The sequence below is a fragment of the Sorex araneus genome, chromosome 6, assembly GCF_027595985.1.
Source record: "Sorex araneus isolate mSorAra2 chromosome 6, mSorAra2.pri, whole genome shotgun sequence".
Classification (NCBI taxonomy): Eukaryota; Metazoa; Chordata; class Mammalia; order Eulipotyphla; family Soricidae; genus Sorex; species Sorex araneus.
This window is the reverse complement of record NC_073307.1, coordinates 163,713,454-163,740,474: the sequence shown is the minus strand read 5'-3', so window position 1 is coordinate 163,740,474 and position 27,021 is coordinate 163,713,454. Positions and strand designations below refer to the sequence as shown.

General features: G+C 59.9%; 3 protein-coding genes across 5 annotated transcripts; 2 read left to right on the top strand and 1 right to left on the bottom strand.

Annotated features, from left to right (window-relative positions):
- The first annotated feature begins 1 nt into the window (after position 1).
- Positions 2–8,464, top strand: TMEM262 (transmembrane protein 262). The gene is made up of 4 exons (XM_012934953.2): positions 2–328; positions 7,689–7,977; positions 8,073–8,172; positions 8,275–8,464. The coding sequence occupies exons 1-4, from the start codon at positions 192–194 to the stop codon at positions 8,349–8,351; spliced, it is 603 nt and encodes a 200-aa protein (XP_012790407.2). The 5' UTR covers positions 2–191; the 3' UTR covers positions 8,352–8,464.
- ZFPL1 (zinc finger protein like 1) lies at positions 8,418–12,742 on the bottom strand. 2 transcript variants are annotated; one of them, XM_055142269.1, is made up of 8 exons: positions 12,617–12,739; positions 12,206–12,315; positions 11,802–11,913; positions 9,877–10,070; positions 9,420–9,492; positions 9,207–9,350; positions 8,994–9,117; positions 8,418–8,727 (listed from the first exon to the last, which is right to left on the bottom strand). In XM_055142269.1, exons 2-8 carry the CDS (start codon positions 12,305–12,307, stop codon positions 8,541–8,543), a joined length of 936 nt encoding a protein of 311 aa, XP_054998244.1. In that variant the 5' UTR covers positions 12,308–12,315; positions 12,617–12,739; the 3' UTR covers positions 8,418–8,540. The 2 variants fall into 2 exon arrangements, with proteins under 2 accessions (XP_054998244.1, XP_004618464.1); XM_004618407.2 differs by having other exon boundaries at positions 8,422–8,727; positions 12,587–12,742.
- Positions 12,743–12,856: 114 nt separating this feature from the next.
- Positions 12,857–17,901, top strand: CDCA5 (cell division cycle associated 5). 2 transcript variants are annotated; one of them, XM_004618519.2, is made up of 5 exons: positions 12,857–12,999; positions 13,107–13,309; positions 13,395–13,430; positions 16,428–16,862; positions 16,971–17,901. In XM_004618519.2, exons 1-5 carry the CDS (start codon positions 12,972–12,974, stop codon positions 17,049–17,051), a joined length of 783 nt encoding a protein of 260 aa, XP_004618576.1. In that variant the 5' UTR covers positions 12,857–12,971; the 3' UTR covers positions 17,052–17,901. The 2 variants fall into 2 exon arrangements, with proteins under 2 accessions (XP_004618576.1, XP_054998245.1); XM_055142270.1 differs by lacking the exon at positions 13,395–13,430.
- Positions 17,902–27,021: the final 9,120 nt, after the last annotated feature.

The window sequence follows — 27,021 nt, the reverse complement described above, 5'->3', positions numbered from 1 at the left end:
AGCCACGGGCGGGGGCAGCGAGGCGGTCCGTTCAGGGGAGCTTCCCCCGCGCCACTTGCCACTCGGAGCCATAGGTTCCGGGGCGGTTTGTGCCAACGGGAGGCGACGGCAGCGGCGGCGGCGAGAGTCGTGCAATCGCGACGTGCTCGCTCATCTCCCAGGCCCGGGAGCCGCAGACACTCGGTTCCTAGATGACACGGACGGAGCTGGAAGGAGGAGGGCCGGAAGGTGCTGGCGTCCCAAAGGCGTGTCGTTTCCCCGACAGCGGCTCAGTGACCCCCCCGCTTAGCACTCCTGGGGCCCCGGCCTTGCAGGGGTGTCGGCGAGGGTGAGTGCTTCTCCAGGTCCGTGCCCGGATGCTCGGCGTATTCACCTCCCGAACCACCTGCGGCGCCTTGTGCCCCGGCCACCCTGATCGCTCGCCCACTCGCAGCTTCTTGCTTTCCAGCCCTCTAAGTGGCTCAGGGGCAGCTAAGTCTATCCGCATAGAAGACTCCAGGACGTGGGTCTGGAGTGATAGCGCAGGGGGGAGGGCATCTACCTTGCACGCAGCCAACCTGGGTTCGATCCCCCACATCCCATTGTGAGGCCAAAGTGGAGCCATAACAGGCTCCACTTTTAAGACCGAGATTCAGCAGGCCTAAGTCTCGGTTTCCCCCATCAGAAAGTCCCGACTTCTCCGAAAACGGTATCACCCTGGGCAGATAAACCGCTCTGTGGCAGCAGTCTATCAGGGCAGGGGGCACGGGCAGTGGCACCCAGCCAAGAAGAGAGGGCCTGGGGAGTGGAGTCACTGGATGGACAGGGGACCAAGAATTGGAAACATCATGTTGGTCCCTGAAGTCAAGGGAGCAGACAGGGACCAGAATTGGAAACATATTGCCAGTTTCTAGAAAAAAATGTAACCAAACCCTATATAAACTGCATAGAATTCTGAGTTGGGGTCCTTGTCAAGACTGCGACTTGGACCCTAGCTCGAGCTAGCAATAAAGGGGCGACTTGCATTTGCATCCTCGAGTCTGGTCTGGTCACTGTGCCAGCGAAATTCCTGTTGGGGACATCACACCATATGGTCCCTTGAGCACTGCCAGGAGTCATTCCTGAGTGCAGAGCCAGGAGTAACCCCTCCCCCCAAAATAGACTCCTGGATGCACCTGGGTGCTGACGGGCTGGGTGGGGCCATGGAGGATAATGATTTTGCTCCTGATCTGAACAGGGCAGCTGCTCTCCCTCAAGGTGAAGCCCCGCCCCTCCCCGCCCCTCCTCCGCCCCCCCCCCCCCCCCCCCGACTGGGCAAAGAAGGAAGAAAGGACATGGGCAGCGTGGACCTTGGGATGGCAGAAAAGGGAAATGCGCTGGTTTTATCCTTTGGCGGGAGACCTCTGGGCAGACACAGTCCACCACCCCGCCCCACCCCTTCTTCCTTTATTTCTTTGGTCACCCCCAGCGGGGCTCAGACACTATGCTGGCTCAGTGCTCATGGCTTCCTCCTGGCAGTGCTTGGGGTCAAATCTGGATCAGAGCTGGGCTTCCTGCATGCAAAGCATGAGCCCCAGTGCATTGAACTCTCTTCAGCCACTTCATTTAAATTTATTTTAATTAAAAATATTTGTTTTGTGGGGGCTGGAGCAATAGCACAGCGGGTAGGGTGTTTGCCTTGCATGCGGCAGACCTAGGTTCGATTCCCAGCATCCCATATGGTCCCCTGAGCACCGCCAGGAGTGGTTCCTGAGTGCAGAGCCAGGAATAACCCCTGTGCATTGCCGGGTGTGACCCCCACAAAATAAAAAGCAATAAACATATTTATTTTGGGGGCTGGAGCAATATCACAGTGGGTAGGGCGTGGGTTGCACGCAGCCAACCCGGGTTCGATACCCAGCATCCCATATGCTCCCCTGAGCACCGCCAAGAGTAATCCCTGAGATGCAGAGCCAGGAGTAACCCCTGAGCATTGCAGGGTGTGACCCAAAAAGCAAAAAAAATAAAATTGTATTTTGGTGTTTGAGCTATACCCCCGCGGTGCTCAGGGCTTACCCCTGGCTCTGCAAACTGGGATCACTCCTGGCAATGTCCGGGGACTATATAGGGTGCTGGGGATCAGACCCAGTCAGCAGCATGTAAGGTAAGCACCCTACCCACTGTACTATCCTGCCCCCCAGCCACTTCATTTTTAAATGACTGAAAATGTCATTTCCTGATGTAAAAGATCTATGAAATTCCTGTGTCATTGTGAATAAAAAGTCTTGGAATATATCCATGCCTTTTTGTCTTCTTATGAATGAGTGCACTTTTGCACAATAACCTCTGCTTTGAGTACCTACTACAGAAACCACGTGGCTGACAGAACCCAAAACATTGACTCTACGGTCCTTTGCTGCCCTGTGGACCTGTGGTGTTCAGAGGCTGTAATGCCCACGAAGCTTTCAGCCCGGGAAGTGATAATAACAGCATCCGGTAGTGCTTAGCTGCTACCTGGCTCTGTGCTCAGGGGTCCCTCCTCGTGGTGCTTGGGGGACCATCTATGAGGTGAGGGATCGCACCTGGGCCAGCTGCATGCAAGGCACATGCCTTCACCCCTGCCCTTCTCTCTGGCTGGAAATCATAAGGTCTGTGCCAGGAAGTCTATGTACTTGAAAGAAAAAAAAATTTTTTTTTGATGGGGCTTGAAAGATAGCTCAATGAACTGGAATTCATTCTTTGCCTGCCTGAGGCCTGGGAGGTCCCTGAGCCTTGCCAGATGTGGCTGCAAAACAAACCACAACAACAAAATGCAGAGACAGAGGATGTGGCTCAAGTGACAAAATACAGTCGTTGCATATGTGAGGCCCTGAGCTCAGTCCCTGTTTGATTCCCAGCATGTCCCCAAGCACCATTGCCACTGCCATCGCCACCACCACCAGCAGGTATGGCTTTGGTGGCCCTGAGCACCTCTGGCCCCTGGCAAAATATTTTTTCTTGTTGTATTTGTGCCCTCCCATCAGTACTTAGGGACAACTCCCAGCCCTGTGCTGGGGCAGAGGGTGTCACTTCGAGGGGTGTGTGGGGAACCATGGGGGGCTGGGGACCTGATCCAGATCTCCTGCATGCAAAATATGTGCTGCATCCTGTAACTCCCTCTCTCTAGCCCATGTTTTTGTTCACTATATTAAAGGTTCAGACTGAAAAACCACCTGGATATTCTGCAAGAGAAAAATGTTCATCCTGGGACTGGAGTGATAATACAGCGGGTAGGGCGTTTGCCTTGCATGCAACCGACCCGGGTTCAATCCCCAGAAACCCATATGGTATCCCGAGCACCACCAGGAGTAATTCCTGAGTGCAGAGCCAGAAGTAACCCCTGAGCATGTCTGAGTGTTACCCAAAAAGAAAAAAGAAAAAAGAAAAAGAAAAGAAAAATGTTCATCCAAGATACCTAAAATGTTTGGGGTTGACAAGCTGGTTTAGTGTATAGGGCAATTAGCTTGTCTTTAGCCCACCCAAGTTTGAGCCCCAAGATTACATATGGTTCCCAGGTTCCCAGCCAGGAGTGATTCCTCAACAGAGGCAGAGTAAAACTCTGGAATTACTCCTGGTAAAGGACTATGTGGAATGCCGGGGATCAAACCTGGGTTGTCTGTGTGCAAGGCAAGTGCCCTACCCATTGTACTATCACTCTGGTCCCCCAAGTTCATTTTATCGCCAGTAGGACCTGTCAAACCTAGCCATCACAAGTCAATATTCCCCTTTGAGTCTTGCCCTGTTGGAGCATTGAGGCGGGCATGAGGTTCATGAGCAGAGCACATGAGCATATGCCAACAGGAACTGGGGACCACTGGCATTGTGAAAAAAAAAGCCTAAATCATCTCAAGCCCCTGCCTCCACAAGGCTGCATTGCTAAGCAGCAACCTAGGGGATATGAGCAAATTCATCGGCTCTGATCCCTCTGTAGCAGACGTCACGTGCTGAGTTTTATCTGTACTTTATTGTTCAGTAGGTTTAAATCCTTGAGAGCGACACAGCCTCACGTGTCTTGTGTCGGGGGCAGGGGGGGCTCAGAACAGGAAGGTGGCTTCAGAATTTGGTCCAAACCCTGCCTCTGTTCCTTCCACTTTCCCCAGGTGATGCCATTTTTTTTGTTAGGATGGCCACTAGGAGTCACTGTGGGGTTCTTAGTTTTGCCACCAGGAGTCACCACCAGGGGTCACTGTGTGATTCTTGGCTTTGCCACCAGGGGTCACTGTGCGGTTTGTAGCATTGCCACCAGGAGTCACTGGGATTCTTTGTGCCCGTAAGCTCCTTTCTCAGGAACAACTGTTTCTGTTTTCTTTTTTGGCTTTTTTGGGTCACACCTGGCAACGACGCTCAGGGGTTACTCCTGGCTCTGAACTCAGAAATCACTCCTGGCGGTGCTTGCGGGACCACATAGGGATGCCAGTGATTAAACCCGGATCAGCCGCATGCAGGGCAAAAACCCTACCTGCTGTACTATCACTCTGGCCCAGGAAAAATTGTTTCACCTCGCACTTAAACACCTTCAATTTCAAGTCCAGCTATGTATGTCCTCTGCTTGCAAAGCCCTTGCTTGTAAGCAAATGTGGCCTTAGAGGGCCAGAGAGATAGTCTAGTGGGTAGGGCATTTTCCTTGCTGTGGCAAAACCAGGTTAGGTCCCCGGACCCCGTTGGTCATTCCCCCAGCCCACCAGAAGTAATCTCTAAGCACAGAGCTAGGAGTAAGCCCTGAGCATAGCCAGGTGGGAACCAAAACAAAACAAAGGTGGCCTTAGACACCAGTTCCCCTGCCACAGCTGTCCTTTAGGTGTTCAGGATGGCAGGAAGCCAGTTTGGGGCTTTTTAGTTTGATTTGCTTTGGGGTCATAGCTGACAGTGCTCAGGGGTCACATCTGGCAGTGCTTGGAGGCCCCTGTGGAGCCAGGGACTGACTCTGGGCCTCCTTTATGAAAAGCACCTGATGCGCTTATGAAGCAATTTCTGCCCTAGGTTTTGGATTTTTTTTTTTTTTTTTGGTGGGGGAGGTACACCTGGCAGTGTTCAGGACTTACTCATGGCTCTGCACTCAGGAATTCCTGGCGGTGCTCGGGGGACCATATGGGATACTGGGGATCGATGCCACGTTGACTGAGTGCAAGGCGGGCACCCCACCCACTGGACCACTGCTCTGGCCCTGAGAAAGCACAGTCACAACTGGTTCCGCTGGGGACTGAACTCAGGACTTTCTGTGTTTAAAGCAGATATGAGAACCAATACATCATGAAACCAGGAGCCAAGGTTTTGGAATTTTAAATGTTGGAAACAGGGGCCGCTGTGACTCTGATATTTTGGGGTTTGGTGCCAGGGTCTGTGGGAGAAGACTGAAGGTCTGGCACACATGACACATGTCCCACAAGCCATAACCCTGGCCTCAGATGTCATGTTTTTTACTTCAAAAATAGAAATTTGAGGGGTTGGAGTGATAGCACAGCGGGTAGGGCGTTTGCTTTGCACTCGGCCGACCCGGGTTCGATTCCCAGCATCCCATATGGTCCCCTGAGCACCGCCAGGGGTAAATCCTGAGTGCAGAGCCAGGAATAACCCCTGTGCATTGCCGGATGTGACCCAAAAAGCAAAAAAAAAAAAATAGAAATTTGATAGTGAGGGTTTCAAAAATTAATTTGGAAAATTAATTTAAGTCCCTTCACAGTTTGATTTTAATCATGTTATCACGTTATCCCGTTAATCATCGATTTCTCGGGCAGGCCCAGTAACATCTCATTTCGTCCTTTCCCTGAGATCTTAGAAGTCTATCTCGACTCGGCCCTCCTAATGATGTTGCACTGGGGGGCTCTTCAGGGTCAGGGGAATGAGATCCAGCTTGTTACTGGATTTTACATATGAATACACCATGGGAAGGTTGCAAGGCTGTCCCATGTGGGCAGGAAACTCTCAGAAGATTGCCAGTTTCTCCCAGAGGGAGAAGTAGGCTAAAAATATTGTGTGGCCGCTTTGCAGCTGCGTGCTTCTGAGAGCTTGCTTTTAAGTCTCTCTCTGCATGTTGGCCGTTGATGGGATTACATACACTTGGGTTCCTCTGCCGGTACCTTCATGCATGAGGCCTGTCCGAACGTGTAGAGAGGAGCCTCCAGCATGGCTGTAGTTAGGTTTCAGTGGTCTTTGGCCACCGGGAGCTCTGCTCGGGGTGGGGAGGGAAGCTGAAGCCCATCCCCTCTGAGGGGCCCTGGGGAAGACAGGCATGCGGGCAAGAGACTCACTGCATCACACTCTTCTGAGAACTTGCTTTTAAGTCTCTCTCTGGATGTTGGCTGTTGATGGGATTACACACACCTGGGTTCCTCTGCCAGTACCTTGATTTTAATAGTGAACTTAATATTTTGATTTGAGGCCACAACATAGGTGCTGAGGGGCTACTCCCCACTCCCTCTGGGCTGTGCTCTGGCGAGTGACATGGTGTGGAGATGGGAACCTCGCACACACGTGCCTAGTCCAGAGAGTTCTCTGGCCTCATCATGATTTTGTTTTGTTTTGGCGATGCTCATAGGTTACTTCTGGCTCTACACTCAGGAAATTACCACTGCCAGTGCTAAAGGGAACCATATGGGATGCTGGGGATTGACACCAGGGAATCAAATCATGCCAGTTTGGCCATGGGTGAGGCAAATGCCTTCTCTCTCCAGTTCATACTCTCTGAATTAGCACCGAGCTTGGAACCCCAATGCTGGAATAGAAGTGGCCCATCACCCACCATGCCAAGCACGTGTTCCAGCCCTCCCAGCCCTCTCCAGGCTGGTCCGTGGACTCGAACCCCAGGCTGGGCCCCAGGAAGCAGAGCGTGTTGCCAGGCCTCCGAGGGCTGCCTTGCTGTTTCTCTGGCCTGAGTCCTGGGATTCCCACACCCTTCCTGTACTTGGGATGCTCCCGTGGCCCATCCCGAGGCTAGGATGGGATCCTGTCTCAGTACTGACTCTGGGTGGCAGTGATTCTCGGCGACCACCCCTCGGGGCCCGAGTTCTGCGGGATATGAGTGCCTGGCCCAGCTATTTTTTTTTTCTTTTTGGTTCACACCCAGCGATGCTCAGGGGTCTCTTCTGGCTCTGCACTCAAGAATTACTCCTGGCGGTGCTCAGGGGATCATATGGGATGCTGGGAATTGAACCCGGGTTGGCCACATGCAAGGCAAATGCCCTACCCGCTGTGCTATCGCTCCAGCCCGCCCCGCCCCCCGGCCCAGCTTTTTCCATGTTCTGGGAACAACATTGGTGATGCAGGACAGAAGGTGGCAGAGAGGGGCAAGCTGGATGGCATTAGCTGAGGACAGAGACTGGTGGGTCCCCAAGCCACAGCAGGGGCGGGGTGCTGGGGCGGCCGGCTGTTCTCCCTCCCCTGGATCCCCATGCCAGCCCCGGCCCAGGCACCCCCTCAAGTGTCTCCTGTCTGAGCAGGTCCCCCACCTCTCTACTCCCTAAAACTCACCGAGACCCAGGCCCCGCCCCCTCACCCTTCCTGAGCATCCTGGCTCTGCTTCCGGGCGCCGTGCCCATCTGTCCTCGGTGGGCAGCCAGGGAGGAGAACCGAGGAAGAGAGGGGACTCTGGGCTAGGCCCCCCCGCCTCCATTCCTGGTTTCTCCCAGACATGCCCACCCCCGCCCCCGGGGTTCTGGAATCGGCCTCTCTGGTGTTCTCTCTCTGGCTTCTAGAAGCCTGAGCTGCACTGCTGACGGCGCGGACGGCGCGGTGGAAATGGAGTCCCGGGCCATGCCCCCGCAGACCTCACAGCGGAGCCGGAGGTACTGGAGGCGCGAGTCGAAGCCCATGGGCTGGCGGGACCGCATCCTGGTGTTCTTCCTGCCGCAGGGCATGATGCTCACTCTGGCGGCCACCGCGCTCTTCTTCATGCACCTGAGCGTCTTCGCCAGCGACATACACAACTTCTATGTCACCTACAACTATGACCGCATGAGCTTCCGCTACACCATTGTCCTCATAGTAGGCCGGGGCGGCCCCGGGCTGGGGTGGGGGGCCGGGACCCCCCCAACAGCCGTCTGTGCCTGGAAGCCGCGTTGCCCCGGGTGCTCCCACAGTTCTTCCACGTCATCAGCATCTGCTGGGCCGTCATGGGGTCGCTCTACGCAGAGATGACAAACGACAAGGCTCGGCGCTACTTTTCCGTGATTGTCCTGAGTGAGTGAGCGGGGGCCGGGGTGTGGGGGGGTTCAGGGGGGTGCCCCGGCACCCAGGGACGGGGCATCGCCAGCTCATGGGGACGCTCTGCTCTGCTGTCAGTGCTCAACGGGGCCATGTTCTTCAGCCGCCTGTGGCTGGAGTTTGTGGCCATCCAGTACCGCGAGGAGTTCCACTGAGGCCGGCGGCTGAGAAGGGCAAGCAAGAGGCCGCTCCCGCGTCTTAATAAAGTCTATTGTTTATTCCCAATGTGGCAGGGGAGAGAGCGGGCGCGGGGCCGGGGAGTGTAGTGTCAAAGGCTGGAACGGGGTGGCCCAGACCCCTGCCCTGCCCCCGTCTCTCCACCCCAGGCCCCCCAGGTCTGCGGCTCAGGAGGGGCCCACGCGGATGTGAGGGTTGAGGAGCGGGTCAAGGTTGGGGTCGCTGTCCGCCGCCGCCCGGCCCAGGCGCGCCAGGAGGGCGAGCAGGGCCAGGAAGCCTAGTAGCCCCAGCAGGAACAGCAGCCCGGCGCGCTGCAGCAGCGTCAGCGGCCGCTTCCGGGGCCCGGCCCGGCTCCTGCGGGCAGGGAAGGGGCAGGTGAGCTCCGGGCCCCGGGCACGGCCCGGGACACGCCAGGACAAGGGATGCTCCGACTCCTGCCCACTCATGGGTGACCTCGTGCCCCCAACAGGCTGCAGCGCCCCGTGTTCTGGACTGTGTCGGAGCAGAGACCCGGCCCACTCACACACGGACAAGCCCCAGGACCCCAACCCCACCCCAGGGGCCCGCAGCACCCCTGCAGGCCGAGCCCGAAGGTCATGGTGCCGCCTGGGGCCACGTACCGGAGCAGCTGGGCCAGCCAGCCCAGGGCAGGCCGGCGCCGGTACTTGTCGTCATCACAGTCGCCCTGGACGCCTGCCGCCCGGTCATTGTCCCTCGTGTCGTACACTTTCCTCGGGGCGGAGCCTGGGGGCAGAGGCTCAGCTCTGAGCGCCCTCGGCCACCCCCTCCGTCCCCCCCTCCCTGCTCCTCTGGCTGGGCAGCGCCCGACTCACCGTGGGCCATGGGCTCGGAGCTGCCCATGTGGATCACTGTGTGCTGCTCGGGCCGGCTGGGGGGCACAGGAGGCCGTGGGGCGGGGTTGTAGAAGGTGGGGGCTGTGGCGACCCCAGCCGCTTCCTCTTGCTCAGGGCCGCTGGCTGTGGGTAGGAGCGCACAGTGAGCGGAGCGGGGACGCCGGGCCCAGCGGTGGGGGTGGCCTCACGTACCGTTAAAGCTGGCCCAGTCCGAGAAGCTGGAGGTGCTGAGGGCCTCGGGCTCTTGGCTCTCCGCCTCTTCGATCTAAAGGAAGGTCAGGCGTCAACAGCCCGCTCGTGGCTGTCCCCGTCCACCAGGCTGACCAGGAGGGTCCCAGGACAAAGGCACACTTGCATTCACAGGCAGACAGGGACAGAACGAGGGACACCCACGATCACAGGCAGAGAGAAGGACACCCACGATCGCAGGCAGAGAGAAGGACACCCACAACCACAGGCAGACAGAGGGACACCCACAATCATAGGCAGACAGAGGGACACCCACGATCCCAGGCAGACGAAGGGACACCCGTGATCACAGGCAGACAGACAGAAGGACACCCATGATCACAGGCAGAGAGACACCCACGATTACAAGGAGACAGAGAGGACAACACCCACGATCACAGGCAGACGAACAGGCGCTCACCAGCGGAAGGCCTAGTCCTGCCCGGGCCCAGTTGACTGTGGCCAGTTTGTCTCTCAATGCAGAGGCCACGGGGCCGGCCAGGTTGGCGGGGGGGAAGAGGGGGCCATTGCAGCTGGGGCACTGGTAGCCAGCAGGTGCTGTGTTTTCGGGGAGCTGGGCAGCGTGTTCGTTGAGGCAGGCCCAGTGGAAGAGATCTTTGGAGCCAGGAAAATAGGGGAGGAGAGACATGAGGGGGGCGGCAAAGGGCCCCGAACCCAGCAGAGCCATCTGGCATCTCAGCCTGCGCCCGCCAGCTGTGCCCGGGACTACAGCCTTCTCAGCTGCCACTGGGCAGCCCGGTCCACTGCGAGGTGCAGGGGAGATGCCGCCTCCCCTTCCCGCGTCTGCCCCAAACCCGAATTCATCACCAGCGCAGTGGGCGCCCCAAAGAGGTTCCCAGACCCAGCCATGGGGCCTGTGCGTGCCTGTGGCATATCAGCCAAGTACCAGCCACCGTATGGGCGAAGGTCACTCAACCTGTCACATCGACACACCCCGGTACCTTCGAACACTCCAGCACTCCAAAGCGCTGCCCCGTCACTCACCCTGTGCTTACAAAGGTGCTAAGACTTCTACGAGACGTATCTCGTACAACCCCCGCCCCCATGTGCACAGACACGCACAGACCGAGCGCCTCTCTCTAGCCCTTTAGTGCTGAAGATGGTTCGAAGGGCTGAGTGCAGGTTTAACCTGGTACTTCCTGTCCCCTGAGCACTACCAGACGGGCCCCCCAAGCACTGCTGGGGCAGTTCCAAACATCACAGGGTATGTCCCCCGCCACAGCCCCAAAAAAGGGGGAGCTAGTGCGAGGGGTGTGACTTAGGTAGCAGGGCAGTGCCCTGCAAGTGCAAGGCCACAGATTTGATTCCTGGCCCCGTCAGCTCTTCACCAGGTGTGAACCCCCCTAATTATTAAAAAAGGAGACCCCGAGATAGACCAAAGGGGTGTGTTGGGGGGATGGCCTGCATGCACGAGTCTGTGGGCTTGGTCCCCAGCATGTGACTGCCCACATCACCATACCACGGGGCTCTCGCTGAACTGTCCGGCCCAGGGGCTGAGTATCCAGGGGTGATCTCCAAGCCCGAGGGGCACTGTTCAGGAGCCCACAAACAAACAAACAAAAGCTGTGGAGTTCAAGTTCTTGCACCAGTCAGATCAAGGATGCGGCACACTATCTGCTGACTTCTCCTTAGGGGGAATGGGGGGGGGGGGCGTTCTGGCCACACCTGGACACCGAGGCCTGAGGCCACTATGGAGGCACTCAGGGTCACCAATGAGATGCCCAACTTTTCACTTTTGGGGGTGTCACATGGTGCAGGGGCTTCATACATGACAGATGTGTGTTGCACTGCTCCATCCCCGTCTCCAACCTGATGCTAACTTTATTTCTCTCTTGATTCTTGGGTCACACCTCACTGTTCTCAGAGGCTACCCAGTGTCAGGGGACCATGCAGTTGCTAGGGATGGACCCTGGGCCTCCACAGGCAAAGCAAGTGCCTGTCCTGCTCGCTCTCCCTCCCTCTCTCTGTCCCTCTGATGAGGTCTTGGCCTTCCTAAGGGAACCTCACTCTGCTGCGTTTAGCTGGCAACGGGGAGTGGATCCTGAAAGCGCCCTGCCTTCAGCTGCCACTCGGCCACCTCCCCACCCACAGCCTGAGTGGCAGCTGAGCTCAAACCCTGCAGGAAATAAGCGGGTAACACACTGAGGCCTGGAAGGGAAAAATGGATTCCCGCGGCAGTGAAGGACCAGGTGAGGACTCAGAATATAGGCTGCAGACTCCCAGGTTTGAGGGGCGGGGGTAGGGGGGGTCTCACTGAGAGGACCTGGGAGGAACTTGCCCCATCTAGCTGGGCCTCCTGCTCCCCACCACGTGCCCAGGCCTTACCATAACAGATGAGGCGGGTGGTCTCCCGGGTGGTCAGGGGTGCATTGCACAGGCGGCAGTTGGGGTTGTAGTCACTGTCCTGGAGCCACTGCAGGTAGGACTGGACGATGCACTGGATTCGGGGAGAGAGGTCACAACTGGAGCGGGGGGGCAGCGCGCCCATCTCCCCAAGGCCTGGCCGCCTCTCTTTCTAATCACAGAGAAGCATCTTTTGGCCTGTCCAATCCATCAGCATTTATCTAGCATAGCTGTGTGCCAGGCTGGCTTAAGGGCAGGGGGGCAATTACACCGTTTTCTTGCCCGCATGGAGCTTCCGTTCTGGAGGACGCCCTTCACGGATAAGGAAAAGCCAAAACTGCGGGCCCGCCCGGTGCCCTGTTCCCTTGCATCCCTGGAGGCCCCACCTTGGCGTGATTGGCTACCAGACAGTGCTCGCAGACATTCACCCGGTGTTCGAAGCAGAACAGGTTGGTCACTTTTCTCTTGGGGCACTTGCAAAGCCCCATGGTCGACCCTGGAGAAGGAGCCTGAATTGTAGCGTGCCAGTCACCAGTCCAGATCGTTCCCCCCTTAACTCTCCCAGACACCCTTCAGTTTTGCGCCAAGCCCAAATTCCTCCGGTCCGCTGCCCCTCTTCATTCCAGGCTAGCGAGATCCACCCCCCAACCCCCATCATTCCTCCGGGATCCCGCCCCCGCCAGGCCCGCCCACCAGCGTCTCTCCAGCACCATCGACCCCGCCCCCAGGGCCCCTCCAGAGCCCCGCCCCCCGAGCCCCGCCCCCACCTCCTCCAACGACCCCACTCTCCGGGTTACTGATCACTCGCGGAGCCGGTTCCGTCGGCTACAAACGCTGGACCGAGGCGCGGACGGACAGACGGCACTCGTAGCTCCGACTCCGCTCCCTCCAGCCCCAGCCGCTCCGGTTATCCCTCCGCTGCCACGTCTCTTCCGGGTGCGGCGCACGCTGATGACGACACGCGCCCCGGCCCCGCCCCCAGGACGCGAGCGGGCGGAGGGAGCGCGGCGGCCCGCCTCCCGCCTGGCGTCACTTCCGCTTCCTGGCGCGTAGGGCGGGTAATTCGAACGTTTCTGCGGGAGGCGGTTTCGTGGCGGGCGCGAGCCCGGGAAGCGGCGGCGGCGGCGGCGGCGGCCGAGAGCGGGACGAGGCATGACCGGGAGGCAAACGCGGCGCTCGGGTGAGCAGCGGGCGCACGGGGCGGACGCGGCCGGCCGAGCCGTTTGGGACGCGGGCGGGCCCTGTGCGTGTCGCGGTGCCTCACGAGGCGGCCTCGCTTGTTCCCAGGGCCCGAGAGCCCCGCCCAGCCCCTGCGGAGGTCCCAGCGGAAGTCGGCCCCCGAGCTCGGGGGCCCCGGCAGCCCCCCGCGCGGGAGCCCGCCGCACGGAGTCCGCCCCGACCAACGGGCGGAGCTCGCGGCGCCCCCTCCTCAGCCGGCGCCGCGCCCCAAGGCCATCGTGCTGAGGAAGATCGTGGCCCCCGCGGCCGAGGTGAGCGCCGGGGCCCCGGGGTGCCGGGCGGAGGGCGGGGCTCCCCGGCCACGGGATCCGTGACCCGCCCCTGTTTCCTCCGCAGAGCCCCCCGGTCCGCACGCCTCGCAGGAGCCCAAGGGTGAGTCCGGGTTCTGGTCTCTCGTGCCCCGCCGGCGGGGGACTGGGGCTTGCCCGCTTAAGTGCCAGCGCTGTCGCGGGTCCTGGCGCCCGGCAGTCGGGATTGAGAGCAGGGATTCCAGGTGGCTGGATTCACCAGGAACCTGTTTGGTGTGGGTTCTGGCTTTGGGGCCACGGCCAGGCTAGCCTCAGGGCTTAGCCCTGACTGCACGCAGGGACCGGCGCTCAGGGACTGACCCCAGGTGTGCACATGCAAGGCAGACGCCCTCCCTGCCTTACTGTGGTTCCCGCAAAGCTTATATACTCTTAACTGGTGGGGGGTGTGCAAACCCAGCTTTGGTTTTTATTTTGGGCCACCCGCGTGCTCAGGGCTGACTCCTGATTTGCAATTGGGGATAACTCCTGGCGGGGCTCAGGGAACCTCATGGTGCTGGGGGTGAAACCCAGGTCGGCCTCTGGCAAGGTCTCTCTGGGCCCTCCCCAGCTGTTTGGTGTTTCTGTTTCTCGGGCTGGAGCGCAGCTGTAGGGCATTTGCCTCACACTAGGCCGTCCCGGGTTCGATTCCTCTGCCCTCTTGGAGAGCCCAGCAAGCTACCGAGAGTATCCCGCCCGCACGGCAGAGCCTGGCAAGCTCCCGTGGCGTATTCAATATGACAAAAAATAGTAACAAGTCTCACAATTGAGACGTTACTGGTCCCCGCTCAAGCAAATCGATGAGTAACGGGATGACAGTGACAGTTTCTCGGCCCACACCTGAAGGTGTTTGGGGGCTACTCCTGGCTCAGTGCTCGGGTGTCGTGCCCAGTTGGTACAGGCAGTGACGGGGATTGAACTCAGACTCCTGCATACAAAACCTGTGCGCATGCATTGAGCTCTCTCTGACCCTCTCCCCGGTGCTCATTTGGTCCTTGGGAGATAAGTGGAGGATGTTTTTACTGTCGACAAAAGACTTGGGCTCTGTTGTCCAAGTGCTGAGTGGGGTGTGGAGTTGCTGAGTGCGGCTCACAGTGCAGCGAGGGGACTGCTAGACCCACTGACATGTGCCAAGGTCTGCTCTCAGGAAAGTTCTAGACACTGAGGAGATGCCAAATGCAGACGAGGCCCTCAGGGAAGAAACACGGTGAGATGGAATCTTTAAAGATCCTCGGAGTGTCAGACCACGGAGCCTGTGTTTGCACAGAGACCCGGGGCCCCTGAGGAGAAGCCTGAGATCTGGGGAGTGCCAGCTGCCCCGCCAGGAGGAACACGCTGAGCCACCCGGGGCTGAGGAGGTGTGAGAGCCTCGCTCGGGGCCTGGGTTGCAGCCTGAGGTCTGCACACAGCCTTTGGAGTCAGGTGCAAGGTAGTGACTGAGACAAGCACTGTCTTTTAGAAAGGTCTGGGGGCTTGCGGGCTTGAGTTGAAGAAAGCCTAGGGGGACCCCAAGACCAGGTACTATTTTCTTTTTAGGGGTTGGAGCATTTGTGTCACCCCTGGTGGTGCCCAGACTGTTCCTGGCTCTGGGCTCAGGGAGTCTCTCCTGGCAATGCTTCGGGGTCCACGGGTGATCCCAGGGACGACCCCAGCATCAGCGGCGTGCAGGGCGAGGCCTTACCCCTGTGTTATCTCTCCAGCCTTGGCCTCCGGGTGGGGGCGTGGGAATTCTGAGGCGAAATGGTGGGGTGCCTGGGAACGGTGCAGAATGACTCGCCCACCCGCTGTCATCGCGGTGTGTTCTCCGCTCCCCGGCCCCAGCTCACCACACTCGGGATTCAGCCGGGCGGCACCTCCTCCCAGAAGTCTTCCGGAAGCACAGCCTGTGCTTTCACTGTCACTGTCCGCAGAGTCCTTAACCTTACCCTAGTCACGAATGTGTCAACCTGTGTCACGAGTCTCTCGGGTAACCCTGGGCACCCTCCGTTAAGTGTTTATTCTCGTTCTGTTTTGTGGTTTCTGGGCCACACCGGGTACTCAGGGGCTACTCCTGGCTCTCCCTCCAGGATCACTCCTGATGTGTGGCCGTGTGGGACGCTGGGGTTGGGGTGCCAGGCAAGCGCCGCGCCCGCTACACTGTCGCTCCGGCCCTTATTAACACACGTTCCCTGCTGCCTGCCGGGAAACTGATGGGCTCTAGGGGCTGAGGAAGAAGCCGCCGAGGGAAGCTGCGTTTTGTTCCGCCTCTGGCGAGACCCACAGAACAGACTGCCCGGCGCCTATAGCCTAGGAGCCCCCTCCCCACTCTTGCCCATCCCTGACAGCCCCCCGAGATCACCTTTCAGCACCGAGAGCATCTCCCTGCAGGCCTCTGCTGGGGCATTGGGACCCCCGGGTGGCCGGGCCAGAAAGCCCTTCTCAGGCTGCTCCTGTCCACGCTGGGCTGTCCATCAGCCTGTGTGCAGGACAAATAAAAAGGTAGTCCCGGGGGAGGGGTCGCCGTGTGTGTGTGTGTGTGTGTGTGTGTGTGTGTGTGTGTGTGTGTGTGTGTGTGTGTGTGTGTGTGTGTGTGTGTGTGTGTGTGTGTGTGTGTGTGTGTGTGTGCGCGCGCACACACACACACCACAATCCTTGACATCATGTGCCCCCCCCCCCCCCAGCCTTGCCGGGTATCCCCCAACACAGATCCAGGAGTAGCCTCTAAGCACTGCTGGGTATGTTTCAAGCCAAAACAAATCAAAAAAGCAGTGGGGGCCGGAGAGATAGCGCAGGGGTTAGGGCGCTTGCCTTGCACGCAGCTGACCCTGACTCAAGTCCTGCCACCACGTGTGGTTCCCAGCACTGCCAGGAGTGATCACTGAGCACAGTTCCGGGAGTCCACCCAGAGCACTCACTGCCATTTGCTGCCCGAAAGCCACCGACCACCCCATCACCCCCCAGGGAAGAAACCAGAGCAGCAGTAACGGAGTGGGGAGCTCTTGGTTTCCCTCCCGCTCTGTTTCAGCCTCGTGTGTCTGGATCTGTCCCCCACGTGTCTCCCTCTGAGGGCGTAACCGCAGGACCACTGGCTCTCTGTTCCCTGCAGATCGCCCTCTTGGAGAAGGAGAACTGTCCCCCCGGCCCTGAGCCCACTTGGGAAGACCTCTTCAAGCCCTGTGAGGCGCCAGGCACCCCCGCCTCCGCGCCCCTGGTGCCCCCGCTCAGTGCGGACCCCGCCACCAGCGCCAGCGCCCTGGACCTCAGAGACTTGGAGATGTCCAAGAAAGTGCGGCGCTCCTACAGCCGCCTGGGCAGCCCCGGCACCACCTCCACCCCCACCGCCAGCCGCCCCTCCTACTTCGGCTTCGAGGGGCTGCTGGCAACCCAGGAGACGCCCAGGGTCTCGCCTGTGGTATGCTCCAAGGCCACCGAGGTCCTGCGGGCGCCCCAGGAGCCCTGGCTCCCCGACACCACACTCCCCGGCATCTCGCCCCTGGTGACCAAAGAGAAACGGAAGAAGAAGAAGGTGCCAGGAATCCTGGTGAGTGCGGATTGCGGGGGAGGCACTTAGGCGACGCCCACAGGCTGAGTTGGGCACCAGGGCCCCCATCCCCTGTCCTGCCCTCACCTGCCGCTTTCTTTCCCCCAGAAATCAGAGCTGGATGAATGGGCCGCGGCCATGAATGCCGAGTTTGCAGCTGCTGAGGAGTTTGATCTTCTGATTGAATGAGATACTCTGGGTGCATCTGGCCAGATCCCCCCACTCCCCGTACATAGCCCCCTTGTCCTGTGGGGACGGCCACCGGAGTCCCCTGGATTGTTCCCCAGCATGTTCCATAGCTGACTGAAGTTTGCCGCTCAGCGGCAGGAAAGGGGCCCTGTGTGCACACCTGGGTCATCCGCCCGTCTACGTCTCCCGGCTGCCTCCTGTTGGCTGGTCCGAGAGCCTGGAGACTTCTGGGACGGAATCCCAGGGAGAACTGAGAATCAGGCTGTTTTGCAGGTCGGGGGCGGAAACCACTGGATTGCTCTGCGGGATGTTTGGATGAAAGGAGGGACAGAGCGAGGGACGCCTGGGTCAGGCTCGGACCGTTTCCTACCTAGAAGCTGTACATAGTTCTATGTTTTGCTTTTGGGGTGTTCGGCTTAGGGGTGCGCTAAGGTATTCTAGACCAGTTGCTGAGAGGACCAAGCAGTGCCAGGGATGCAACCCCGGCCTCCTGTGTCCGTGCGTGCTTGTGCGCTCTGGCCCGGGGGGATGTTTGGGTCCTGCTGGGCACTGGACAAGAGGCTGCCGGCGCACGGCTTCAGACCCGGGGCTTCAGGCTTGAGTCCGCCTGGAGGAGCTGCCCCCTGGCTCTTCTCGTTGCTGAGAGCATCTGACCTTTGAGAACGCGGCTAGAGGTCAGCACTAGGAGCTGAGATGGGGTGTCTCCAGGGGACCCCTTTTCTCAGTGCTGGTGAAGGTGCCTGCCAGCTGCCCTGCCCCACACCTTTGCACATTGGGGTGTGGGTGCTGCTTTGCTCCTGCTTCTCAGGGAGGTGATCCAGCCCTTGAGTGCAGGGCAAAAGCTTCATAAAGCTCAGGCAAGGGGGGGCGGGGGCGGGGCGGCAGATACCTGGAGCCTGCAACCGTGAAGTTGGAGGGGACCTCAGATGTTCGTTTTTTCTCAATAAATACCTGGACACTGACCAAACTTTCCCCGTTGGGAGGTTGTTTCTTGAGAGGGGCTGGTGGTCGGGGTGGTTCTGCTCTCAGCAGGTATCAGCCAAGGCCACCTGGGCCTCCTGCCCACCTGTACCGGAGGCAGGTGGGGACAGGGGAGCCTGGGGTCTTCCTCAGGATCCTGGGAAGGGGGCAGGTTCTGGAACAGAAGTCCCGGCCTCGTGAGAGCTTTGGTGAAAGCGAGGATGCCTTCCTGGCACAAGGGTGCAGTTACTTAAGGACCAAGTTCTGGATTCCCGCAGGAACCAACCTTCACTTATAACAGGGGCAGCATGCTGCAGCCCCCACAGCTCCAGCTGGCTCCCCTCTGCCCGCCTCTGCTCCGGTCCTGAGCATCCTAGCACCCATCACCTGCCACTCAAACTCTGGCACCAGGCCTGGAGCAGTGCCATCCCCGCAGGCGCTCTGGGTTGCTGGACTGGCATGTCACGTTGAGCCCCGGGGCCTCTGAGGTCTGTTTCTCTCCTGCCCTGTGCAGTTTGGAGCAGCTCCTGCAGAGGGCGCTCTCCAGCATCCTTCCCCCACTGTACCCTTGGGGGATCCCCAACACAGGAAGGGTCTGTTACATTTTGAGCCCTTGAACTTGAACCTGGGGGCTGCAGAGCCTCCCTCGGAGTCTGCTGATCTGCCTGACCCGAGTCCAAATAAAGTTCCTGCCTGTGCTTGGGCAGCGTCTGGGGAGCTCAGTGGCGCTGGGGGCCACAGCCACAGCCACAGCCGTGGACCTTCTAGCCTCACTCGTTCTCAGCCCCGCCCACCTGGGCCACCTCATTGCCATTCCCCAGGGAGTTGTGTCCTGCCATGTGCTGCCTTTTCACCCGACAGACACCTATGGGTGGGCACCTGGGCATCACCTGGCTTCATAAACCCAGAGGCTTGATTACGTTTGGATGTCAGGTAAACAGTGATTCTTCAGCGCCTTCCAAATCAGATAAACAGGGTCGGACCGGTTTTGTGGAACAGTGTGTCCCATGCAGTCTGGGGGCCCAGCGGGTGCTGAGAACAACACTATTATCCGGTGTGATCCGGTCTCATTAATTTGGGGCGGGGGCTACACCCGGCAGTGCTCAGGGCTTACACCTGGCTCTCCTCAGGAATTGCTCCTAGCAGTGCTCAGGCATCGAACCTGAGTTGACTGCATGCAAGGCAAGCACCCTACCCACTGTACAATTGCTCCGACTTCGTATCTGCTAATTTTTATCGGGGGTCACACCCAGTGGTCCCCAGGGTCTTCTCTGGAGGTGCTCAGGAAGCCACACGGTGCCAGGAATCAAACCTGGGGTGTCGGCATAGAGAATAAATGCTCTGGCCCCCTACGTCTGCTCCCCATCCTGGGCCCCTTGCTGGGTTTTCAGCAGTCACTGGGGGCACATCCCACCTGCACGCCATCATGCCTTGCTGTGCTGGGTCTGACTTGGGGGCACACCACCCCGGAGGAGAAGTGCTAGTCATCGGGCACAGTGCTGCTGGCCCACCCATCTGCTCCCCATCCTGGGCCCCTTGCTGGGTTTTCAGCAGTCACTGGGGGCACATCCCACCTGCACGCCATCATGCCTTGCTGTGCTGGGTCTGACTTGGGGGCACACCACCCCGGAGGAGAAGTGCTAGTCATCGGGCACAGTGCTGCTGGCCCACCCATCTGCTCTCCCAGCCGCAGCCCAGGCCACACGGAGCATGCATGCACAAACACAGGAGGGCCTCCGAGCCCCCTGGTGCCTGGCAACCTAGCCCGGTCCGGCCATCTGCTGAGGGTCAGGAGCGCCAAGGCTCCTAGTTGGACCCTGCCCCCTTCTGGGTTTCTCTTCTCTGGGGAGGAAGAACAAACCCCACTCCGGCAGGGGGCGCTGGAGGCTCAGGGTCCCTGCACAGCCACGCTCCCTCCCCCTGGCAGCCCACCCTGAAGAGCCCAGAGCCCATGACCTGCAGACAGGAGCGTGCCAGCCCTCACTCGGGTGTGGATGCAGGAGTGAGGCGTGTTCTAGCGTGTTGGGAAGCACCGGTTACCATGGCGCTCTCTGAAATCTTTTTTTCCTTTCAAGTGGTTTCGTTAGCTGTCATTCAAAGCCAGGTCACCAGCAAGGTTCTGGCTGGTGTGGTCTCGGGCGCAACCAGCTGGCCGCAAACCCTACTGCGCAGAGCTGCCTCTCCTGGCAGGGCTGCGGCATCACGGGCAGAGGGGCTGTGGTCCGAGGTGCGAAGGTTCGGCATGGGTACATACAGCCGTGAAATTCTCAGACCAGCTGCTGATCCTGGCAGGACCCCAGTGCAGCGGGTGCAGAAAGCTCCCCGCTGAGCTCACTGGTGGCCTTTGACCCCCTCGTCCACGACCAGAAGCCCAGAGAGGAGCAGGATTCTGTGAAATCCAGGCATGGAAAGTGCTGACGGTTCCTTTGATTGGCCCAAGACTGACCCGGGAGAAACGGGCTGGGCTGGGCAGGATACCCTCAGCCCAGCGCCAGCTCCAGCCCCGCTGCAGGCGGCCCGGAGGGCGCCCAAGGCTGACGTTTGCTCGGCAGCAAAGAGGAGGTGCTGGGGGCTGGAGCAATAGCACAGTGGGGAGGTCGTTTGCCTGCACTCGGCCGACCCGGGTTCGAATCCCAGCATCCCATATGGTCCCCTGAGCACCGCCAGGAGTGATTCCTGAGTGCAGAGCCAGGAGTAACCCCTGTGCATCGCCAGGTGTGACCCAAAAAGCAAAAAAAAAAAACAAAACAAAGAGGAGGTGCCAGTTCTGTGGCAGGGTGAGAGTGTAAGCGCTGGCATGGGGGCTGGGGCTGCCTGGTCTGAGGTGACCCGGGAAGGTGGGAAAGGAGGGGGGAGGGGCGTAAAAATCAGGTTCTGCACTGCTGCTCAGGGGCCCTGGCGTGTTCCACTCAACACGGGGGACTCTGCAGGGTTTGGAGAAAATCCACTCGGTTCCTCTGAGCAGTCTGGCCTCGCCATGCTCCCTGCCCTCAGTGGCTGTGCCTTCCCGACCCCCCAAAGCTAGCGTTTGCAGGGGTTCAGCCTGAGCAATTAGCGTGCTGTGTAGGTAGGGCTGCCGATCAAATACGGACAGCTGTGACCGTGGATTTCAGCTCATCAGCAAGCAGCGAGCACCTTTAGCATCTTTTAAAAAATTTTTTTTTGGCCACACCTGGTGGTGCTTGGGGCTGTGGGCTCAGGGGACCGCGCAGGGAATCAGAGATTGAACCCGGGTCTGATGCCTGCAAGGCAAGCACCCTCCCCGCTGCACCAAGGCTCTGGCCCCTCCACATCACTGCAATGTGAGTGTGAGCACTGTGGGACAGACCCCCGCAGAAGCATGTGGCTTTGGGGCTGCAGAGAAAACTCCAGGGCTAGTGCATATGCTTTGCAGGCCAGAGGCCCGGGTTCAAGCCTCCTGGCAGTGCGGTCCCTAAGCACTGAGCTGAGAGGGAACCCTGAGCACTGTTAGATGCGGGTCCCAAAACATACCATGTGACCTGCATTTCCTCCCTCCCTCCTTCCTTGGTTCTGGGCCACACTTGGCAGTGCTCAGGGCTCACTCCTGACAGGCTCAGGGAACCGTATTAGGCCTTAGGGAATCGAACCCAGGGTGAGCTGTGTGCAGGCAGGCACCCTACCTGCTGTACTATCTCTCCGGCCTCTGGGAACCTGTGTTTTCTTTGCCAGATGGGGCACCCCAACTTTAGGGGAAGCACCAGCAGAGACCCCCGAGGTTGAAAGCTGCTTCAGCTGGGCTTTTGTCTCCCTCCCTCAGCCTCCCCAGGACAGAAGTGGCCTCTGCAAGGCCACCACGACGCCAGGGGTGCAGTGCCAGGAGGAGCAGGCGCTGAAGGACCCTGAGGTCTGGGGGAGACAGGGCGGGGCCGGGGGGCTTCTTTCGCCGGGGGGTGGGGAGCTGGCTGTGCAGCTCCTTTGCTGTTAGGTGCTGGGGGATTCGGGCCTCTCGGGACGTCTGTCGCCCGCACCAACGCCTGCACCAACGCCGTCGTCCTCAGAGCAAATGCTGGACCCAGAGCCCGAGCCCAGAGTCACCTTCCTGCTGACACTCCTGAACACAGAGGAGCTGGCTGAGCCCAGGGTCCCGGACATGTAAGCTGGGGCCGGGCGGGGGAGACTACACACCCCCTCACACACACACCGCTCTGCCAGCAGACTGACAGGCTGCAGGAGTGTGCTTGGGCGGGGCTCCCTACGTGGGGGGCCTCCCTCAGCCCCTGGCACCTGCCCTCCCCGCCACCCCGCAGGCACCTGGAGCTAGAGGCGAGCGGCCTTCTGGCCGAGACTGACTGGGGCCCCCAGCAGACCGCAGACGAGTTCGGCGACCTGCAGGATCAGTGCAGGAGGTGAGCCGGGCGCCGGGCAGAAGGGGGCACGGCAGGGGTCGGCTCTGCGGCTGTCCCTCTGCCCCCCACCCTGTCGCCTCACCCTCCACTCTGGACGAGCTTCCGGGCTGGTAGGATCAGTGCCCCACATGGGGTGGGACCCCTCCCTCCATCAGGGTCAGTGTCCCCCACTAGCGCAGGACCCCAAATAAGCAGCAGGTCCCTAGAGAGGGGTCGGTAGTGGCGCAGAGGGCAGACTGGGCTGGGCCAGCGCTGCTGCCACATTCACGGGTGCGCCCCATCCCTACGGGGACCCGGTTTTCCCCCTGGATCCCAGAGCTGTCCCGGGGGGAGACAGTGTGGGTGTGTGGATGGGTGTCCTGCTGTAGAAGGGGCTCCTGGTCACTTCTCAGAGAAGCCCACCTTGCACCCAGAGCTGCCCGGACATCTGTGGCCCCCCAGGCCTCTGAACGGGAGGGAGCGGGTTGGAAAATGAAGGAAGGAATGAACGAACACGGATGATAGAGGGGTAGAGCTCTTGGGGTCTGCAGACGTCTTGTTTTTTGGGGGGGTCACACCCAGCGATACTCAGGGATTACTCTGGCTTTGCACTCAGGAATCACTTCTGACAGTGCTCGGGGGAACCCTATGGGATGCCGATGGGGATCAAACCGGGGTCGGCAGCGTGCAAAGCAAACGCCCTCCCCCTGTCCTGTCGCTGCAGCCCCAGAGTCTTGTTTTTGGTTTCTGGTCACACCCAGTGCCGCTCAGGAGTTGCCCCGAGGCAAATGCCTCACCTGCTGGACTGTGGCTCCAGCCCCTAGGCCTTAGGATCTTTTCTTTTTATTATTTAATTCGTTGTTTATTTGGGGGTTCCTGAGCCCCACCCAGCAGTGCTCGAGGCATTCGCTCTCAGGGATCACTCCTGGCAGGGCTCAGGGGACCATCTGTGGTCCTGGGGATGAACAGCCGTCAGCCAGGCAGGTGCCTTCACCTCAGTGCTGTCCCTCCAGCCCCTGTTTCCCTTTTCATGCATTTTCACTTTTGGGAGTTTATTTTCACGTGTCTGTGGGGCCCTGGGCCATGTCTTGTCAGTGACAGGACCGGACGCTTCTGTGCTCAGGCCTGTGGTCAGTTGCTCGGGTCAGAGGTGCTTGGGGGGACCCCGGGGCTACATCCAGGGGTTCTCAGGTGTGGGGCGGGGTCATACAGTGCTGGGAATCAAACTCCGAGCAACCACATGCAAGGCATGAGCACTGCCACTGGAGCTCCATCCCAGCCCCATGACTCATTTTGCTCAGCCTCTGATCAAATAAATCCGCTCCGGCGTGCTTGCTCATTTCCAGTTGTAATTTCCAAGGACTTACTGTAGGGGGGTTGTCTCTGAAGGGGGCCTTCGGAGCTGCCCGGCCCGACCCACGGGGTAGCAGCCTGTCCCCGAGTGCTGAAGAAGAGAAAGGGCCTGATCCCTCGTGGCGGGGCCCTGCAGTGTCACCTCTGCTGGCAGCACTCTGGGCTCCTGGGGAAGTCAGCGACTGTCCTGGGCGGGGGGTGGGGGGCAGCACAGGAGCCTGGGGCTGCGGGGGGCTCTCTCACCCTTAGGCTCTGGGAGTCGGCTTACGCCAACCTCGAGGACAACTTGACCCTGGAGGAGGAGTTGCACAGCCTGGTGAGCCCCGGCTGCTTCCTCTTCCCGCCGCGCCTCTCCATCCATCACTCAGTTCATCCATCCATCCATCCGTCTGTCCGTCCATCTCCATCTGTCAGTCTCTCTGTCTAGCCATCCATCTCTCCATCTGCCCGTCCAGCCATCTCTCCGCCGGTCCATCCGTCCATCCATTTCCATCTGTCCATCCACATCTCCATCCATCTTTTCATCCATCTGTCTTTTTTTTGGGGGGGTTGGGAGCGGCCTTTTGGCTTTTGGGCCACCCCTGGCTGTGCTCTGGGCTTAGCCCTCGCCCTGTGCCCAGGGATCACCCCTGAGGTGCCGGGGGTCAAGCCCGGCTGTGCGGTGTCACGGCAGGTGCCCGCCCCGCTGTGCTCTGGCTCGGGCCCAGCTGTCTCTTCATCCACCCATCTGTCCCCTCTTCCTTTGTGGCGCCTCCTCCCGTCTCCCCCGGGGGCTCCCCACCCCCGAACCCTGCGCCCCTGTGTTTCAGTCCAGTTTGCTGTGTAAGTGTCTGAAGGAGGAGGTGGCGGCCGTCCAACAGGAAGTGGCGGCCACCCAGCAGGAAGCGGCGGCCGTCCAGCAGGAAGTGGACGCTATCCAGGAGGAAGTAGGGGCTGTCCAGGAGGAGATGAACTCATCCCTGGAGGGAATGAACGAGCACCCGGAGGAGGAGGACGGCCCCCGAGAGGAGCCAGGGGTCAGAGGCGGTGGCGGAAGCGAAGTCCCCGCCGGAGAGGCGGGCGATGTCCCGGGCACAGAGGCTGCAGTGGGGGCGGGATGCCTGCCAGCACCCCTCGCCGGAGCCCCCTCGCCTGCAGCAACCCCGCCCCCAGAAAGCAGCACTGTGCACCCCGCTACCTAGTGCACCCCACAACTCCAGCCGCCAAGTCAGGGCTGGCCGCCACCTGGGGGGGTGTTGTTCCGCTCACCCCACTCCAGACCCCAGCAATAAACTGCTTCCACCAACCTGGCCGCCCACGTGTCCCGGGCCCAGTCTCTGGCCTGAACCCCACATTCCTCGGGGCTCCTCCCTGTGCAGAGGCGATGCTGGTTAGCGTTTCGTCGTGGGCAGAGTCTATGCGACAGGCCCCAGGGTGCCCACACACGTCCTATTTCCCGGCCAGGGGAGACCCCTGCTTCAACGGCGAAGGGCAGAAGGAGGAAGCCCCGCCACACCCACCCTGACCCCCATCTCCCGAGTCTCAGGGCAGGGGGTGCTCTCAAAGGCCTGACCCCCAGCCCTGCAGTCTGCAGCAGCATCGGGAAGCCACGGGCTGAGCACCTCGCCACACCCTCCTCCCCTCTCCCCCTGCTCCTTCCTTCTGAAAGGGAGAAAATGTATGTAAACAAGTAGATTTTTCCAGAGCTTGGAAAGCGTTCCTTAGGAACTTGTTTTGTTCTCCTTGGGGGCCACACCCTGTGGTGCTCAGGGATCACTCCTTGGCAGGCTTGGGGGAACATACATGGTGCCAGGATGGGACCCAGCTGGCCACATGCAAGGCAAGCGCTGAGCAGCTGTACTCTGGTTCTGGCCACGGGAACTTTTTCTCAGTGAATGTTTCCGCTTGTCACCGTTTCGGGGGTGCCTGGTGCGGAGAGGCCACTTGTCCCGCCTGGTGGCACCGCCTGGTCCTGAGACTGCAGGAACAGGCCCCGTCTCGCTGATGCCCGTCTTCGCTCCGCCAGGCACGCGCTGAGGCGGTGGGTGCATGCTTGCCCGCTGTGGGGGTGGGTCCGTCAGTGCCAGGGGCCCCCTAGAGGCTCACAGGAGGGCGGCAGTGTGTGCCTCAGTGCTGTGGCCAGTCTTCCCCACCCCCGGGAGCACCTCGTTCTTCTGTGGAGGCACCCCTGCAGGACCCCCGCTCCTGTCAGCCCCATAGAGGCATCTCACTGGGGAGATTCCTGCTCGAGGGGGTGGTCGACATGCCCACAATCACCCAGAGATCCCCGCCAGCCGCAGTCAGAATGCCCAGCCTTGTGGAAGACACCAGGTGAGGTCAGCATCTCATCCCTTCTAGAAACATCTCCCAAGGTCTTCTTCTCAACTGAGCATTGGTCATGTGCTCCAGACATGAGCAGGAGTGGAGAGATAGGAGTGAGCAAGTCAGGGCTGGCGAGGGGCTGCCAGGACCTGCCCACCAAGCACGGCGCCTCAAGCTCAAACCCCCAGGACTCCACATGGCCCCCCCAGCACCTGCCAGAAGTGCCCCCCCCAACACATAAAAAGCCAAAAAGATGCCAGAGCAGCAGTACAGTGGGGAGGGCGCTGGCTTTGCATGTGGCCCATAAGGGTTCAATCCCTGGTGCCCCAGATGCTACCCTTGAACCTCTCCGGGACTCAGCACAACTGGGTGTGGCCCCCAAAACAAACAAATTATATTAGGCTGTGGAGACAGTGGAGACAAAGGAGGTGGGAGAGGGAGGAGGGAGGGAGGGAGAGGGAGGGGGAGCCCACAATTCAGGAGAGTCACAAAAGACACACATTCCTGACCTGAGCGAGACCTGGGCCCATCCCGGAAGCAGAGATGAGCCCCGAGATCTCGTGGGGGGCGGGGAGCTCTGCAGATAACTGGGGGATGTCGTGTTTCAGGAAGTGAAAGTTGGGGCCAGCCCTCCCAGCTGGCCTGGAAGCACTTGCAGAGTAGGAAAATCAGTCAGTTTGAGTCACTCCCCAGGGCCTGTCGTCAGGTTCTGGGGACAGAGTCCAGAGCAGCAGGTGTCTAGGTGTCTGAGGGAGGATGCGGAGCCCTGGCCAGGGGAACTTTGTTCCTCAGTAAAATGAAAGCTTGAGGGCCAGGCAGGGGCTCCAGGGGCCGAGTGCAGGCTTTGTGCGTGGGAGCCCCTGTTTGATCCCCCCCACCACCTGGCTCCCCAACACTGCCCGGAGCGACCCCTAATCACCAACCCGGAAGTAGTTCCCAACACTGTCCTGTGACCTCAAAACCTAAAAAAGGTTGGGTGTAGAGGCAACCTTTGGGCAGGGGGAGAGAAA

Coding starts and splice junctions, on each gene's coding strand:
- TMEM262 (XM_012934953.2), top strand. CDS start 192: ATGACACGGACGGAGCTGGAAGGAGGAGGGCCGGAAGGTGCTGGCGTC. Junction 329..7,688: donor TTGCAGGGGTGTCGGCGAGG/GTGAGTGCTTCT, acceptor TCTGGCTTCTAG/AAGCCTGAGCTGCACTGCTG. Junction 8,173..8,274: donor CTTTTCCGTGATTGTCCTGA/GTGAGTGAGCGG, acceptor CTCTGCTGTCAG/TGCTCAACGGGGCCATGTTC.
- CDCA5 (XM_004618519.2), top strand. CDS start 12,972: ATGACCGGGAGGCAAACGCGGCGCTCGG. Junction 13,000..13,106: donor GAGGCAAACGCGGCGCTCGG/GTGAGCAGCGGG, acceptor GCTTGTTCCCAG/GGCCCGAGAGCCCCGCCCAG. Junction 13,431..16,427: donor CGCCTCGCAGGAGCCCAAGG/GTGAGTCCGGGT, acceptor TGTTCCCTGCAG/ATCGCCCTCTTGGAGAAGGA.
- ZFPL1 (XM_004618407.2), bottom strand. CDS start 12,307: ATGGGGCTTTGCAAGTGCCCCAAGAGAAAAGTGACCAACCTGTTCTGC. Junction 10,071..11,801: donor CACCCGCCTCATCTGTTATG/GTAAGGCCTGGG, acceptor CTGGCTCCAAAG/ATCTCTTCCACTGGGCCTGC. Junction 9,493..9,876: donor CAGGACTAGGCCTTCCGCTG/GTGAGCGCCTGT, acceptor ACCTTCCTTTAG/ATCGAAGAGGCGGAGAGCCA.